At 45.8% G+C, this 17,443-nt stretch overlaps 1 protein-coding gene across 5 annotated transcripts in view; it reads left to right on the forward strand.

The window, feature by feature from the left end:
- Positions 1 to 17,443, forward strand: part of PAK6 (p21 (RAC1) activated kinase 6) — a 50,335-nt gene that overhangs the window by 16,076 nt on the left and 16,816 nt on the right. For 2 of the 5 annotated variants that reach the window (XM_006128651.5, XM_006128650.5), the window contains exon 3: positions 10,640 to 10,848. In XM_006128651.5, coding sequence (XP_006128713.2) covers positions 10,645 to 10,848 — 204 coding nt within the window. In that variant the 5' untranslated portion in view covers positions 10,640 to 10,644. Of the gene's footprint in view, positions 1 to 1,884; positions 2,035 to 8,010; positions 8,093 to 9,515; positions 9,563 to 10,639; positions 10,849 to 17,443 lie in introns of those variants that run through there. The other 3 variants (XM_075927085.2, XM_075927086.2, XM_075927083.2) reach the window with 3 other exon arrangements.

The following is a 17,443-nucleotide window of genomic DNA, read 5'->3' on the forward strand; positions in this document are numbered from 1 at the left end:
CAGTTAATACTCCTCTTCAGTCAGCAAGAGACACTTTGGACGTTCATGTAAGATGCTGCCCTCCTCAGCAGAGGTTAGGGGAGAGCACATTTATCATCACAGCAATTTCAAATCCTGCTAGATCAGGATCTAAACTATAGGACTAATTCTCCACTCTATCACATCACTTTTGCTCCTGATTTGAATGGGTTATATTAATATAGTAAACTTTCTGCTGAAATGTTCCCAAGTAATACTGAGTTGTTAAACATAAGGATCCAAGAAAACACAGCTTGGTTTTCAGTTCAAGCACTGAGATTGGTTTCAGAAAAAAAGTTTAGTAGAGGATCACTAGGCAACACTTTGAATGATATAACTAAACTTTATCAAAAAGCAAAGTTATTAGTTAAGCCAGCAGGCATGCAATTACTACTTACCCAAATGCAACTATCAAATGTGTGTTGATGGGTAATCAGTCCATTGACAACACAGTGAAGTACAGCCTTATAGTCCTGGAACCTAACAGTAGTACCCTTTGGATGTTAATTGGAGCTTTCCTTTGCAATTAGCAAAACTACTCCTTTTATACTGTATTATAATATTAATTAACATTAAACTCCTTTACCATAATTATCTTTCTCCCACCTTCTGATTGGCTCTTTACAATGTATGTTATTTAAATTAACAGCTGCACCAATGTCCTTCACATTCTAGCAATATAGATAACATTTTAATAAACCATTCACAGTTTTCATAAACACTTATTTAAAAGGTTGCTTAGACCAGATATATATTCAAAACATAATGATTACAGAACTCTGGGTCATGTCCTTGCTAACTCTTATTTTCCCATGTCACTCTGTCTCTAACTTGCCTTTTGCCTTTTTTTCATACTAGTAGCAATTTCAATTTCCCATACTCCTTTACCCATAGGTTTTTGACCCAAGTTAGTGTAACTTCTATTTATTTATTAATCCAAACTATCCTATAGGCTACAGTGAAAACGAGCTGTAATAGAGTGGGGAATCAGGCCGTGTCTATTTAATATAGTTCTTAATTTTAAGTTACTACCAGTATGGTATCTAAAGGACACGCGTAGGTTCCTGCAAAGTAACATGCTGTGTTGCTGCAACACTGCTGTGTTAACCCTTGATCAAGGCTGGCAGAATCATCCTATCCATAGGATGGTTTGGAGCAGACATTCTAGGCACCACACTTTGCGGGTCGCACAGCGGCTGCCTCAACTGTCCTATGTATGGGGACCAGAGTGGCCCAGGAGATTACCAGCTGCCGTGGCTCGAATGCAGCTGGCTCGAATATAGGCAGTGAGGCAGAGCAAAGCAAGCTGCTGGGTTGCTCTGGCTCTCACTGCAGTGGTGAGTGTGTGTGTGGGGGGGGCAATCCCTGCTGCTGCTGCACCACACCAAACCCCCCAGTAATCCCACAGCTCATGTTGTTCAGGCAAGGGAGTAGAACAGTAGGGTTTGTGGGAAGGAATGATGTTGAGGGCAGGAGTGGAGCAGAGCCAGTGTGGGGATGTGGGCGGGGGATGGGGCTTCTGGAAGGGGGATTGCCTTGGGTCCTGTGCCTGGGACACTGGGGGAAGTTGCCCTGGACACTGTGCCTGGGGCACTGGGAGGGGTTGCACCCTCCTAGGGATGGCCTTGAGAACTGATACTACTTTTGTGTTTAGATTGATTGGCTTGGTCTTATATAAGAGACAAACATTAACACAGCTGGTGAAAATAAAAATCAGGCTCTTTTCTTCTAACCCTGTTCCCCTCACAACCCATTATTAGAAATATTTCTTAGCCCTGTGTAGGATGCAGCTATATATGATGCTGTTGCCCTTACAAATCAGAGGCTCCTCCCATTCCCATCCCTTCTACACTCTGAGAACTAGATGACAAAATAACTGACACCTGAGAGGAGGTGTGGTCTGATGTGATGTTACTTAATTGTGGCTGCAGGATCAATGTAGCACAGTGGCTGCTGCAAATGGCTGGGGGGCAGTGAGGGACTCAGTTCATATAATGACTCACTATGTGATTTGGGGTAAGTCACTTCACAGTTCTGTGCCTCAGTTTCTCCATCTGTCAAATGGGGATCATACAAGTGACCAAACTCATGGGTGGGTGGCACGTTTAGTGTTTTTGTAAATCATTTTGAGATACTCAGCTGCGTGAGTACAAAGCCATTATTATTACCTCTATTCTGACAAGCAGAGAATCAACTTGTCTTTATTATTGTCTGGAAGATGCTGTCACTGTCTCTATGTCCTTGCTAGCCTTGCTGCTGGGGTCATCATGATCAGGTGACATGTTCCTGCCACCATCCACCTCAGCACATTTCAACCACATTGCTAAGGCAAAAATACTGTGGCCTGAGTTTTCATTGCTCTGCATCTAGTATAGGCACTTACTTCTGGGCACAGTGAGTGTAAAATGCCCCCATTTTGATTAGGCAGAATTTCACTCACTTTGCACAGATGGATGGTGGTGCCAAGTGCAGAACAATAAGGAATCAGGGTCTGGGCTCTCCCTGCCCTTATATACTGAGTCCCAAGGAAGGGCAAGCTAAGCAAATGTCTCCACAGTGCCTTGACTTAATGAAGGGTCTATTATGGTGGAGAGTGGAGAATATGTGGAAAAACATGTTTTGTAAAAGTCCATCTACATTTTTGATGCACCTTAGGGAAGCTATAGGTGATCAGTGTGGTGCCTGGAGCATCCACCTGTGAATGGCATGGGGCAGTGAATATACAGAAGTGTCCATCTGCAAGGAGAGGCAAGTGTGAGTGGAGAGAGAGGTGGATGGAAGGTGCCTTTCTTTCAGCAGAGCTAGCTGAGAGTCCTATGGATTGATCTCTGGGTCTGAGTCAGGGAAAAGCAGTGCTGCTGTTGATCTGTGTTGGTATTTGCCTCTGTATCAGCAGCGTGGGGGCGAGAGAGGGGGCAGCTCCTCAGGGGCCTGTGAGCACTAAATCCAGAACACAATGTGTGCTGCTGCCTATGATACAGAGGCAGCAGCATGTGGGGAGAGGCAGTTGGCTCTGCAGGAGCTGGTGCTTGAGGGGAGCTGGCTTAAAAGGGCTCCTACGGGGCTGCCTCCCCCAGCATGTAAATTTTTCAGAGGTTACTTGTTTACAAAAAAAGAACTCCACTTCTTAACATCCCTACTACACAGTAATTTTTAGCCACATGAGCCTGAGCCCAAATGTCTACACAGTGATTTATACCCCTGCAGCCCAAGCTCTGCAAACCTGAGTCAGCTGACCAGTGTCAACATGAGTCTGTTATCCCCATGTAGATGCTGAGACTACTCTTCTAGGTCTGTAGCTAAAGAAGTGAACTGTGACTCAGGAGAGCAAAATTCAGTTCTTGGCTTTGCCACAGACCTCCTATGTGAATGTGAGCAAGTCACTTGATCTCTTTGTGTCTGGTCTGTACATGAGGATGATGGTAGTTCCTTTTCCCCCACCTTTTGTCAGTTGTCTCTATTTAGATTGTAAAATCTTCAGGGCAGAGATTTGGGGGGGGGGAGGGCGCTCAGCACAACAGTGCCCTGATCGCAGATGGAACCTCTAAATGCTAATGTGAATAATAATATTGTGATAACAGATACAGCCTTATTATTTCATAAAGAAAGAAGCTGGTTTACATTTGGGCTATGATAGTATTAGATTCACACAGTACGAAAGCACCTTCCTTTAGAAGAGTGTTTATGTCATCAGGTGTGAATTTGACCCAGTTTGTCTAAAACCCACCATGGAGCATGACAATAAATACTGTTCACAGTAAGCTCAGGAAGACATATGTATTATGTTTTTGTTCTCAATGTTTGAGAAAAGAAAAGAAAAAAGCCAACAATTTAGTTTCATGGTCTTTCTCATCCTTTGGGTAAAAGCCATGCTTCAGTTGTTGGGAGTCTGCCTTTCTTTTCTCATCTGTCACAAAATAAACCCAGCAACATAACAAATAAGTCTCTTCTAATCTTATTTCTAATGGACTATTAATCTGTATGGCTGGGTATGTAGTCACTCAGGATTTAGAGCATTACCTCAGTTTGCAGTCCTGTTAGGTTGCATGGCGCACCCATCTTCTCAGACATACAGTTTTAGTATCAGAAAAAATGAAGGACTTGAAATACTAAAAGTTAGAGGGCAGCAGCAAATATAATCTCTTCCTTTAGGGAAGCATCTAAAACAGCATTTCCAAAGCCCAGAGCCTCAAATAAAGGTGGGGAAAGGGCTCACAGCTGGACATAGCACTCTCTGATCACATTTCAAATATTGATTCATAGATAGGTAAGGTGGGAAGGGACCTTGAGAGGAAATCAAGTCTGGTCTTCTGCCATTAGCTCCCACCTTTTTTGCCTCCAGCCACTCTTTACACTCTCTCTCTCTCTCTCTCTCTCTCTGTGTGTGTACACATAGGTACACACACACAATAACATAGTTATAGCTGCATTGTACACGTGCCCTATATACCACTGCAATACAATTATATCAGGGAAGCTGATGAAATAACAAAGCCCAAGAAAAAAATTGCTTTAGTGTTCGAGATACTGTGTGATAAAAAAGACTATTCCTACTACCATTTACATCCTTTTTCTTCATCACACTGATCATTTTCTATTCCCCTTTCTGTCTCACGGTCACTCCTATCTCCTTTTCTATCTCTGATTTCCTTCCCTTCTTCCAAGCTAATTTCCCTTCCTAGAATGCTTCTTTCTCCTTACCCTTCCTTTCCAGTTGATCCCTCCTACTGCTCTGATTCTGCCCTCTATTTTTTTTTCCTTGCTTGCTAGCAGATGTGACAGCTTTTGGAATTATATTATCTATGAAAAGCTATATCTGGAGTTAAAAAAATCTGACGTGATTTCCCAGGCATCAGAAAAGGATCACTGAGAGAATTTAAATCTCCAGCTGCTTTTGTCTCAGGGTAGTGACTTTTATTATTTATATTTATGACAGTTCTTACAGTACGGCTATCAGCAGCGAATGAAAAGACTAGGGTCTAGTATGTTACTATATATCAGTGACATGATATGCATGACAGATTAAGGGGATGTAGTCTAATCGTATAAGACTAAAGTGTCGGCTTTGTGTCTAGTTACAAAATCTAAAACTTATATGATAAAAATATTTTTATTAATTTGTTTTGGATAACAAAGGGTATGTTTATTTTTTTCTTATTTAAACAGTCTGCAGCCATGTTGGAAATTCAAATATTATAGCCCATGCAGGAGAGAACCACAAGTGTAATTGACCACTCTCATTTTACTATCCACGCTGAATGAAATGCAAAACCTAAAGGATTATTAAAGCTGATATCTATTTTTAGTATATGATTTTTTTATCCTGGCAGTGTCCCTTTAAACTGCAACCACCTGTCCAATATCAGACAGTATTTATAATCAAAGCAATGCAAAGCAAATATCAATGGAAACCCTGTAGAACACACATGTGTACAGGGTTGGATGCATTTTATCATTATAATACTCACACTACTAGCCAAAAAGACACACAGGCCAATTTTTCAGCCAGCTATTGTAAGTGTGACCCTGAACTTAATGGATACATGTGTCTGCATATGTGAACCATACTCTTGTGTATAAAGATGGGGTAAGTGCTTTCTAAATGGTGATGTGCAGGTGCAATTAGCTGATACGAATACACCAATGTTTTGTTTATGTGCCTGCAAAGTATACACTGGGGCAAATATACTTTTACAAAACAACTGGCCCCAAATGGAAAAGTGGACTTTTTAACTCAGTAATTCACACACAAATCCAATCACAAAGGGATACTAATAATTATTATTATGAAGATTTACTTTTACAGCACCCCAAAGTGTGCTAGGGCTTTACAAACCAAATAGAAAGTCATGGTCCCTGCCCTGTAGATCTTACAGTATAATTATGGATGGGATGAAATGAGGGAGGGTACAAAGAATAAGGACCGAGTAGAATGAGGAAGAACAAGGTTTAAAACAATAAGATTACTCAATTTAGGAATGCTTCCCTCTTATGGCTCAATAAAGAGGTTTTAAATAATAATTATTGACACACTTCTTGTCCCAGCAGAGAGTTGAGATTTACAGCACTTTGCCCAGTGCTTCCCATTGCCAGATGCTATGGAGCCTCTCGCCCCACTTGTCCTTCGAACAGTGCCAAAATGATTAGCTGCAGGTCACTTCCTTTTCCATGGAAATCTTCTGCAGTTCTTTTCCTCCAGGAAGTGCCTCCACAATGATTTCTCATTATTATCTGAATTGCAGTAGCATTTAGGAGTCTCCAGTCCTGGACCAGGATCCCATCGTGCTGGGCTCTGCACAGCTAAGAACAAAGACCATCATTGCCCCAGTGAACCCACTATTAGAACTTATGTGCCTGGGTGCCACTGGAACAATCACCAAAGCAACAGAAGGCAGGGGCAGTGCCCCTCTGTGGCAGAAGTGTCACGCTGTCCCCTGTGTTTCTCTAAATGTTTTATTTGTCTGGCCTTTCTCTGTCGTTTCTCAGTTCTTCAGATGGAATAGCAAGTTCTGGGGTCTCTTGAGGGCATTTTGATGCAGCACAGTAATGCTGTGTTGCACTTGAAAAGTCCATATAGATGCCCTGCTGTGATAGACAATGTGTGGCCCAAATCCCTCCCTACTGTTTCAAGAGAAATTAGCATGGTACCGGTTGTACTTTTGAGATTCTCTGGTCTGGACCACGGATGTTCCTGGACAGAGAGCCCAGGGACAGGGAGGTCTAACGGTGTGGCTGGGAGCCTGTCCGGGGGACCAGCAACATGACTGGGGTGCCAGCAGCATGGCTGGGAGCCCCACAGCAAAGACAGGAACCCCACAGGGCTGGCAGCAGTGTAACCAGAGGTGGCTGGGGAGCTCGAGTCTCAGCGAGCCCTGGTTAGGCCAGCAGCAGTGGGGCTGGTGGCCACCAGGGAGTTCCAGCCCCAGGGAACCCTGGCTGGGCCAAAAGCATCAGGCCTGGCAGCAACCGGGGAGTCCTGGCCCCAGGGAACCCCAGCCAGGCTGGCAGGAGTGGGACCAGCAGTAGCCGGGGAGTCCCAACTGGGCTGGCAGCAGCAGAGCTGGCAGTGGCTAGTAAGTTCTGGCCCTGGGAAGTCCCAGCTGAGCCAGTGGCAGGGGGACCATGGCCAGAGTCTGAACCTGGCAGCGGGGCCAGAAGACCTTCCCTGGTCCAGCAAATTTCCTTGCTTGGGATCAGTCAGATCCTAATGGGGGCTGGACCAAGGGAGGTCCAACCTGTAATAAAGTTAAGCATATGCATACATGTTTGCAGGGGGGAGAACACACAGGGCCTGGCAAAGCCTTGGTACTCCTCTGCGGCTGGGGGAGTGAGGAGGGAAAGCTGGAGCAGCCTCGGTCCTTTCCAGTGGCTGGAAGCGGTGGAGAGCCAAGGCTGGTGCGGGGGAATGGATAGTGGGTAGAGGCCTTGGCTCTGCAAAATAGCTGGGGGGAGGGGGGAAGAGAACAGGTGCTAGCACAACCTCTGCCCAGTGCCTGAGGGGGAAGGGGCAGGACAGGGCTGCCATGTCTTGGCCTGGCCCTCCCCGGCAGCTGGTGGGAGACCTGGGGCTGCCTAGTGTAGCGAGCAGAGGGTGCAGCCCCCTAGTTAAGGTTTAAAATGAACAAGAGAAGTAGATAAAGAAAATTCTACATATGCAACATAATCAACTTCTGGGAATAACTTTAACTTGCAGGACTGTCTTTCTTTTGAGTGCTTAATTTTTCCAGCTTTACATAGCATTAGCACTGTTTTTCCTTTCAGTTCCAAAAAATTAAGAAGTTATAAAACTAAATAGATCTCAAGTTCTTTGGCTTTGGAAATGTGCATCAGTGTCTAGAACCATGCATAAGAATGAAGAAGTCACAGTGTTCCTCTCCTGAGTCACCCTATCCTTAGGTGTTAGTACCTTGAATAAATGAACAGAATAATTACTTCTGAGTCATGCTTGTTAGCTCTAAATGGGATACAAGAGTGACTGGTATGTCTTTCTGAGGGAAAAAGACAGAGAATCACAGAGGAAGTCCTGAAGGAAACCCTAAGGACAGTGAAGCCTGGGGAGAAAGTTTTGGCTCAGGTTTGTGTTTTGGTGTGTAATTTTGTGGAGGAGCTCAGCAGAAACTTTACCCATTTACTATTTGTTCATGAGGGTGTATAATGTGTGCTAGGCCTTTTCTAGACATCCAAGAACTCACAATTTAAGGACAGATAGACAAAGTAAGCAGCCATTACAGGAAGGGAGACAAACAGGGATTTTCTTCAGTGGAGATTATACATTGTTTAAACTAAAGCTGCTCATTTTATGCTACAGAGCTTTAGCACTGAGCCTGTACTGAAACATTTTACCTAATTGAGCTATCTAAAATACTGAACTGTGCTGAATGTGCTGGGATGTTGCACCTCTATTTTTTTTATAGAAATTTGAGTATGAATATGCCTAATTCAACATCCTTTATGCAAAATGTGGCATGTGACCTATCATTGGAGACCTTGTAATCCCCTAAATGTGTATAATCTATTTGTGTGCATGTGTCATTCCTGTATTTGAAGTTAGAAATCCAAAGTATGAACCTGTTCATATATCTAAATATGCAAATGAAAGTCATTAGTGGTACTCAAGATTCATAAATAGTCTTGTTCTTGTAAGCTGGGATTATGGTTGGCTTTGCCAAGACATGTCACCAGGTCACCTGTTGCTGGAACCCATTTTGGATGTGGTATTTTTCCATGGAAGGGTAAAAGGGTTGAAACTGAACACAAAGGATTCCCACCATAGGCAAAATATATTTATAGGCAGGGAACCAAACAATAAAAGAGTTGGCTGTTGCCAGACACAGAGAGAACCTCTACTTACCACCCAGATGATAGCTAGAAACATCTAAGACTGAACAGGGAGAAGGATTGAGCCCTAGCAAGAAGGCTGCCTAGCTTATGAGAAAAGATAATTAAAACTAATATTAGGGTAAGAAATAGCATGCAAGAAGTGTCTTAGAGTATTAATCTTAGCTGGCCTGTTTTGTTTCCTTTATCTTAGTACAGTAAAACCTGTGTTAACCAGAACACTCTAATCCCCGAGCGTGCCGGATATCTCAGGGTCCCATCAACCTAGGAAAAACTGATGGACAATAATAGTAAAACTCAAGTTTTTAATATTGGTAGTTTCGTAGTGTGAGGCAGTTGGTCTCACATTTCTATTTTGAGTTAAAGACGATTCGTACTTCTTAAATAAAAATTTAAGCCAATTATGGTAAACCAAACCAGGCCTGTGCTCCTGAAGATGTGACAGTATTGTGGCTGGGGACAATGCCAGTTAAAGTGTTCTGGTTAGAGTGCTGGATAACAAAGGTTTCACTGTAACGTAAATGATGCAGATCAAAATAAAACAACTTACATCCTTCTTTTTATGCTTAACATCACTTTTGTTTATTATTAAACCCAGTGTAAATCACTGTTATCCTGCGTACACTAAAGATATACATCTCTCTCTTTCATTGATAAAGGGAGTGAACACCTTATAAAAGTTTCATACAGAGCAAGCTTGTAACAGGTAAGACAGATTTATGTGGGGTCCTGGTCCCACTGGGGCTGTACACCTGGGTGCTGTGTCAAGTCCCTGTGCTTGAGCCTTTGGTTCAGGCTTATATCAACTTTAAGTTACCTGCAGATAAAAATTTAGTCTCAGCCTACATTGCTTACAATGTCCAAAACAATTCTTTTTGGCTTTTTCTGCTCTAGGAAGATGAGGCCCCATTACTTACCACCTCTACAGCACTCTTGGTGTTAGCCGTGATGGCAGCTATAGTTGGGCTTAGGCTCTTTTTTTTTCTCCTGTTCTCTAAACTTACTCCAAATAGGTGTTTTTATGACTTCTCCTTGAAGTCTATCTGCATTCTTCTTCGTTACTCCCAACAGGGTAGCTGCACCAGTGGTGATGTATGGATCCTAGTGTAAGATTAGTTATTTAAGCTAAGACCAAAACTCAGACTTGTAGGTGCCAACTTCTCATTTTGCCAGTGGGAGCTCCAGGCCCTGCCTCCACTCCATCCCTTCCCCTAATCCTCCATCCCACCTCTGCTCTACCCCTGATGTGCCTCCTCCCCACCTCTTCACTCTAGGGCAACCCATCCCTGCTCATTCCCCTTCCCTCCTTCCCCCCTGAGATTGAACACACTGAATCAGCTGTTCATGGTGCTCTGGAAGCAGTGGTAGGAAGGGGGCAGAGTAGGCAAGCACGGGGCTGTCAGCTTGTGCGAGGATCACGCGGAAGGAACTTGGCACTGGTGGGTGCTCTGCACCCACTAATTTTTCAGTGTGGGTGCTCCGGTCCCAGAGCACCCAGAGTCAGCACCTATTCTCAGGCTAAAAGAATGTGTCTAAGCAATGGAAAAAGAGGGTTTAGATTGGAAATTATAACTCCTCTATAACTGTAGCTAGGTTGCCAACCCTCCAAGGTTGTCCTGGAGCTTTTAGGAAATAAAGATACATCATGAAGTGAAACCTCTAGGAATATGTCCAACCAAAATTAGCAACCCTAATTGTAGCAGGTGCTACCTACATACTCCAGCAACTATTGAGAAGACCATAGACATGACTAGATCTAATGCTTTTGATCTCTGTATTTAAGGCATCATGTTCCGCAAAAAGAAGAAGAAACGTCCTGAGATCTCTGCTCCACAGAACTTCCAGCATCGGGTCCACACCTCATTTGATCCAAAGGAGGGTAAATTCATTGGCCTGCCCCCTCAATGGCAGAACATTCTAGACACTCTGAAACGTCCAAAGCCAGTTGTAGACCCTTCAAGAATTACCAAGATGCAGCTTCAACCTATGAAGGTGAGAGAGGAAAGTTATTCCATACCATTCTGTCAAATGCAATGCCGCCCAAGAGAAGCAACACCTCCCATGTTCCTCAGAATAAAAATGTACTATTGATGTTACAGGGTGATTGCTAAAATGTCCAGGGAAGGTCAAGGTGTAGGTTTTGACCAACTATCTTTTGTGAAGGCAGAGTAAAATCTCTCTTGTTTTAAAAGAAAAACAGGGACAGTAGTAGGACCTCTGGGATAACCATAACAACTACACTACTACATTTAAACTAACCCAGAGATTCTCAGACTGGGGGGGGGCATAACCAGTGTTTCCGCTACATTTTTAATGTCCATGTGCAGGATGAATTTTGTAATGTGCACCAATACGGACATGTGTGACCCGTCGCTTCCATATTGGTGCACATCACAAAATTCGTTCTGCACATGGATGATCTGTGGTGGGGGTGGGGCTGAGGAGTTTGAAATGTGGGAGGGGATTCATGGGGGGGGTGCGGAGGCCTCTAGTTGTGAGTCTGGGCTCTGTGGTGGGACTGGGGGATGAGGTGTTTGGGGTGCAGGAAGGGGCTCTAGGCTGGGGCTAAGGGGTTTGGAGTGTGGGGTCTGGGAGGGAACTAGAGTGCTAGAGTGGGCTCAAGCTGGGGTGCAGAGACTGGAGAATGTTAGAGCATGGGAGGAGGCTCGGGGTTGAGGTGCGGAGCACTTACCTGGGGTAGCTTCCTTTCATTTGTGGTTGAGAACAGGTGGCTCTGAGCTGCTCCATGCTCACCTATAGGCACCACCCCTCACAGCTCCCATTAGCCATGATTCCTAGCCAATGAGAGCTGCAGGGACAGAACTTCCAGGCGAGGGCACTGGTGCTTGCAGTGGCATGACTCAAGCAGGGGGGGAAGGAGGGGAGGAATGGCAGCGCACAAAGCCACCTCCCCCCACCAAAAAGGGCTGGCCCAGAACAAAGGGGGTTTTATGGGTTGCAACATGGGGTCTTGGGCTGCAGTGCCTAAATCCCCTTTCTTAATCAGGTCTTGCTGCTGGGGCTGGAGGAGCATGTCTCTCCCCCAGCTGGGGCAGCTCACTGCTGCTGGCCCTGCTGCAGCTGGAGGAGAGGCATGCGGAGTGGCCGGGGAAGAGGAGGCTGTAGCCACTCCATGCACGGCATCCCTGAGCCCTTGTGCAACGCTTATTAGGCAGCTGTACAGCCATTGTGACTGTGCAGCTTAGATGGATCTGTGGTCATGACCCCAGGGGGTTGCAAGGTTATTCTGTGGGGATTTCAGGCTCCCAGCCCTGCACATGGCAGGTCTCTGGCTCCAAAGAAAGAGAGTGACAAAACAGAAGTTCAACCATGGTGCCATTTTCCCTAAGGCCATTCCTGGGACTGAGAAAACATTAAGGGGCTTGATAGGGCTGTAAGCGACTAGTCAACAAGCAAATGCTTATCAGATAGTTGAGTAGGGATTTGACTAGTCACTTCTCCCCCCTTGCTGCTTCTATGAGGCTTCCTAGTCCGAACTACCGTTACTCCTCATTTCACAAGGAGTAACGGTAGTTCGGACTAGGAAACCTAGTCCGAACTACCTAGTCCGTGCCGCGTGTAGCCGCGCGGCACGGAGTCCACACTAGCGGACATTTAAAAATGGCGGCGCCTGGCTTTATGCAAATGAAGCCCGGGAAATTCAAATCCTGGGCTTCATTTGCAACTCTGGTTGCCTACATTACCACCATAGTTCGAACTAGGGTGGTAGTTTAGACATACCCTTAGAGAGATGCAGTGGGGGGTGGGAGGGGAGGGAGCAGGAGCCGTTTCCCCCAGCACCATCTTTGTGAAGGGTAGGGGAGGCAGAGGCACAGTGAGGAAACGGCGTAAATGGGGTCTGCTTCAGTCCTCGCTCATAATGGTTCCTACCTTGGGTGCTTCTGCTTTTGAAATGTACAAGAGCCCTACAGGGCTCAAAAGCAGAAATGCCAAAAGGAGCATGGGGCAAGCAGGCCCCGTGCTCTCTGCGGGCCCTCCTTGTTCACAGAAGTAGCTAGTGGGGGGACAGGAACCGGTGCTGGGGGGACCTCACTTAAAAGCTGGTTCACCCCAGCACCATCTCCGGGGCGCTGCCTACCACCCCTCTCCTGCTGGGGGGACGGGGGACGCTGCTGTGAAGCAGCCCCTGTCCACAGGGGCCTCCCTGCAGACAGGGGCTTTTGCCGCCAACCAACCCTGTTTGCGGCAGTCAGGGCTGGCCGTAGGCAGCAGCCCCTGTCTGCAGCCAGCCCTGGCTGCCATGAATAGGGGCTGCTGGACTCAGCGCGAACCGGGACTGAATGGTCCCGGCTTGTGCAGATTGTTGCGCCTGTGCATTTTAAATGTAGTAAAAGCCCAGTGGCTCTTACTGCATTTAAAATACAGAGCTGCAGCACTGGCAGCTCTGGAGCTGGCATGAGCCAGGACTGCTCAGCCACGGCTTGAGTCGGCTCCCTGAGTTACTCTGCAAGCCATAGTGAGGGTAACGCTTATTGACTTGTCAATACATATTGAATCAATTAAACAATTAGCCAGATATTTGCATTTTTAACATCCTTAGGGCTTGATTGTTCAGAGCTGAAGAGCTTCCTTAAACTGCAGATCAGTCTGAACACTAAGATCGGCCATAAAAAGTAATTTATAATTTGACACATAAGAACAGCCATACTGGGTCAGACCATGGCTGTGTCTACACTGGCATGAATTTCTGGAACTGCTTAAAACGGAATACTACTCCGTTTTCAGTTTTTCTGGAAAAGGAGTATCTACATTGGCAGGCTGCTTTTCCAGAAAAGCCCTTTTTCCGGAAAAGCGTCTGTGACCAATGTAGACGCACTTTTCTGGAAAAGAGCCCCGATCGCCATTTTCGCGATCGGGGCTTTTTTCCAGAAAAGACTACTGGGCTGTCTACACTGGCCCTTTTCCGGAACAGTGTTCCGGAATAAGGACTTATGCCCGAGCGGGAGCAGAATAGTTTTTCCAGAATAGCGGCTGATTTTGTACAGTAGAGCATCGTTGCTTTTCCGGAAATTCAAGGGCCAGTGTAGACAGCTCGCAGCTTATTCCGGAAAAGCGGCTGATTATGGACCCCATAAGTCCATCTAGCCCAGTATCCTGTCTTCTGAAAAAGTGGACAATGTCAGATGCCACAGAGGGAGTGAACAGAAACAGGTAATCATCAAATGATCCCTCTCCTGTCATCCATTTCCAGCCTCTGACAAAGAGGCTAGGGACACCATTCCTACCCATTTTGGCTAATAAGTATTGATGGATTTAACCTCCAAGAATTTATCTAGTTCCTTTTTGAACCTTGTTAAAGTCTTGTCTTCACAACCTCCTCTGGCAAGGAGTTCCACAGGTTGACTATGTCATGCATGAAGAAAAACTTCCTTTTGTTTGTTTTAAACCTGCTACCCACCAATGTCATCTGGTGACCCCTATTTCTTATGTTATGGGAACAAGGAAATAACTTTTCCTAATTCACTTTCTCTATACCTGTCATGATTTTTAGTCCTCTATCATATCCCCCCTTAGTCTCCTCTTTTCTAAAATGAAAATCCCAGTGTTTTTAATCTCACAAGGGCAAGGGTGGTGCTGGGGAATCTTGTGGAGGCTATAGCTACTGCAAAATTTGCCTTAGCCTGAACATAGCCACCTCTCCTAGTATTGAGGGCACACGTTCCTCAAAAGTAAGGGTGGCACAATATGGCATTGCCAGCCTTATTTCTGCAGTTCTACACTGCAGATAGTGGTACCACTGCCTTCAGAGTTGGGTTCCCAGCCAGCAGCTGCTACTCTCAGGCAACACAGCTCTGAAAATAGCGCATTAATAAGGGTGGTGATAAGGCACTAAGTCTGCTGTGAACGGTGATATTGATAGGTTCTTTGCATACCTTCCCAGTATTGAATAGTAACTATTTAAAAATAACACAGTAAAGGTGTTTATCTTAATTTAAAAGCTATAAAAAAGTAACTATTAAAAACAATTAGGGAGCTGCGCCCCCTGCTTGCTATGCTTGCCAACCCCCATCTCTCTGGGAGTAGCTGTCTGGCCGGGGGGAGGGTGCAGGAGTGGGCTGGGGGTGCGGCATCTCAGTGGAGGGGGAAAGTGAGGGGGCTATAGGTGTGGGGTCTCAGCTTGGGGAGGTATAAGTGAGTGGGCTGAGGGTGCAGCATCTCAGCAGAATGGCAAGGTGTGGGCTGGGGGTGCAGGTTCTCGGTCATGGAGGTGTGTGAGAGGGCTAGGGGTGTGGGGAGGAGGGAGGCCACATAGCTCATGGCTTCCACCTTCCTGGAGCACCAGAGAGCAGGGAAGGCTGCATGGCTCCCACCTCCCCGGAATACCAGGGAGAAGTGAAGGGGGAGGCTGTGTGGCTGGGGGTGGAGGCAGGCAGTGGGACACAGAGTGATGTGATGATGTAACTGTCATCCCACAGGAAAATATTTTTATATATAGAGAGATTATATTAGTACATTTCAATCTAAGTAAGTAGGTGGGTAGGTTAGCTTTAGCGATTTGCAAAATATGACAGCTTTAATTCATCACTGATTTGTCATTCTATAACAATTTCTTGGCATAAGTCCAACAGTGACTATATTAAAATCCAGCCATCAGATCAGTTTTAAATCCCCAAATTCAACAATTTGATGATATACTGCATGCATCTGCTGGTATTTAGGGCAAACTTCTTTGGTCTGAATGAGATGTATACAGGATTCCGACATTAGCCCAGAAGTTTAAAAAAAAAAAATCTAAACCTCTTCCTACCACACAGCTGTTGATAAAATAACTCATCTGCATGCTTTAACTCATCTGTGTGCTTTAGTTTAACCAACACTAATCTGTCGCAAGCCACAGGGAAGTGGAGCACATAGGAGTGGAAGATACGGGGGAAGAGTGTGGACTCTGATTCTGTCATTACTATCAGAGTTAAGGAAACCCAACACAAGAAAAGACATGCAAAAGCAAAAAATGGGGCGGGGAAGATTTGTCCTTAGCACCTATGTCTGGACACAGTGCTGGGCACTGAGATGAGACAAGGAAGAAGAGGAAACCATGTTAGTTTATTCTCCACTCCTGGATAATTGAAGGGAGGAAGTCAAGTCTCATTATACCATCCACTCAGCCCCATACATTCCCTGCAGGTGCCCCTACCAGTCAGCCACCCAGAGCTACATGCCCTGTTCTCATTCAAGTCAGGGTCCCCTCAAAGCCCCCACTGTCAAGTTCCCCCAACCTGTGTCCCCCTGCTCCCCAGCACCTCATGGCTAATACCTCATGGCTAATTCCCCATCTCCGTCCCTCAAAGCCAGATTCTCTGAGCCAGGTCCCTCCCCTCTCTTGACAGCTGGGTGTCCCCAGCTAGGCCCCGCTCCCTAGCTATGACCTGCTTAGCTGCTCCTGAGGCAGGGTTAGGCTGGGTGCACTGCTCCTGACTCCTTCACGCTCCAGTGGGTCTGCAGCCCGGATGCTGTGTGTTGGGCCAGACCACACGGGACGCACCAGGGAGGGGGGAGGCTGCGCAGCTCCCACCTGCCTGGAGCACCAGAGAGGGGTGAAGGAGGAGGTTGCGTGGCAGAGTTCAGGTGGCAGGACACAGTGTGACATGATGACATCACCTTGTCATTCTACACGAAAACATTTTCATTTAGAAAGAACTAACAGTAGGGCTTTACATTTAGCATTTTAAAGTGTTAAATATAAAAAGTACTTTAATTTATAAGAGTGGGTCACACTCAGAGGCTTGCTGTGTGAAAAGGGTCACCAATACAATAAGTTTGAGAACTGCTGAACAGCTCAGTCAACTATCCTTCAGTAAGAAATGGACCTTGGAGAGCTCCCAGCATATCCAGAGTACAAGGAATATGATCCTAGGTTTGGCCTAACCAATTAAGCACCTGTAAATCTGAAATAGGGCTTTGCTCTTTCATCCCTATCTTACTGCCCCATTTGCAAGAATGAGAGATGAGTCTGTGTTGCCTTTCTTGTGCTCCAGTCAGGAGGAGGAGGTGAGGTTACACTGACCACAGCTTAAGATGGTGGATTACTATTACCATTGCTATTATCCCAGCTTGCATTGCTGAGGTAAACTCGATCGTGGTTCTCAAACTTCATTACACCATGACCACCTTTGGACAACAAAAATTACAACATGATCCCAGAAGGCGGGACAGAAGCTTTAGCCTCTTTAGCCCCACTACCCCAGAGGGGGTGGGGCAGGAAACAAAGCCACATCCCAAGGGCTTCGGTCATAGGCAGGAAGCCAGTAACCCAAGTCCTTCTGCCCCTCGAGCTTCGGCCCCAAGTCCCAGCAAGTCTAATGCCAGCCCTGGCAACCACATTAACATTGGGAACAGTCTGGGAACCCTTGAACTGTATAAACAGACTGCTGAAGTTTAGGAGTAAACTAGAATAGACAAAAGGCTTACTCACCATACTGAATAGACTCCTGGGGCTGGGTTTCTGACCCTTTTCTCTTGGCTTTTTCCTTTTCATCTCCTTTGTGTGAAGGTGGTAGAACCGGTTTGCAGTCAATGTCCCAATCAAGATGTGATTGACAGAGCAGTTCAAACAGAAAGCAGAGCA

Source organism: Pelodiscus sinensis, chromosome 5 (genome assembly GCF_052426305.1).
Source record: "Pelodiscus sinensis isolate ZL-2025 chromosome 5, ASM5242630v1, whole genome shotgun sequence".
Classification (NCBI taxonomy): Eukaryota; Metazoa; Chordata; order Testudines; family Trionychidae; genus Pelodiscus; species Pelodiscus sinensis.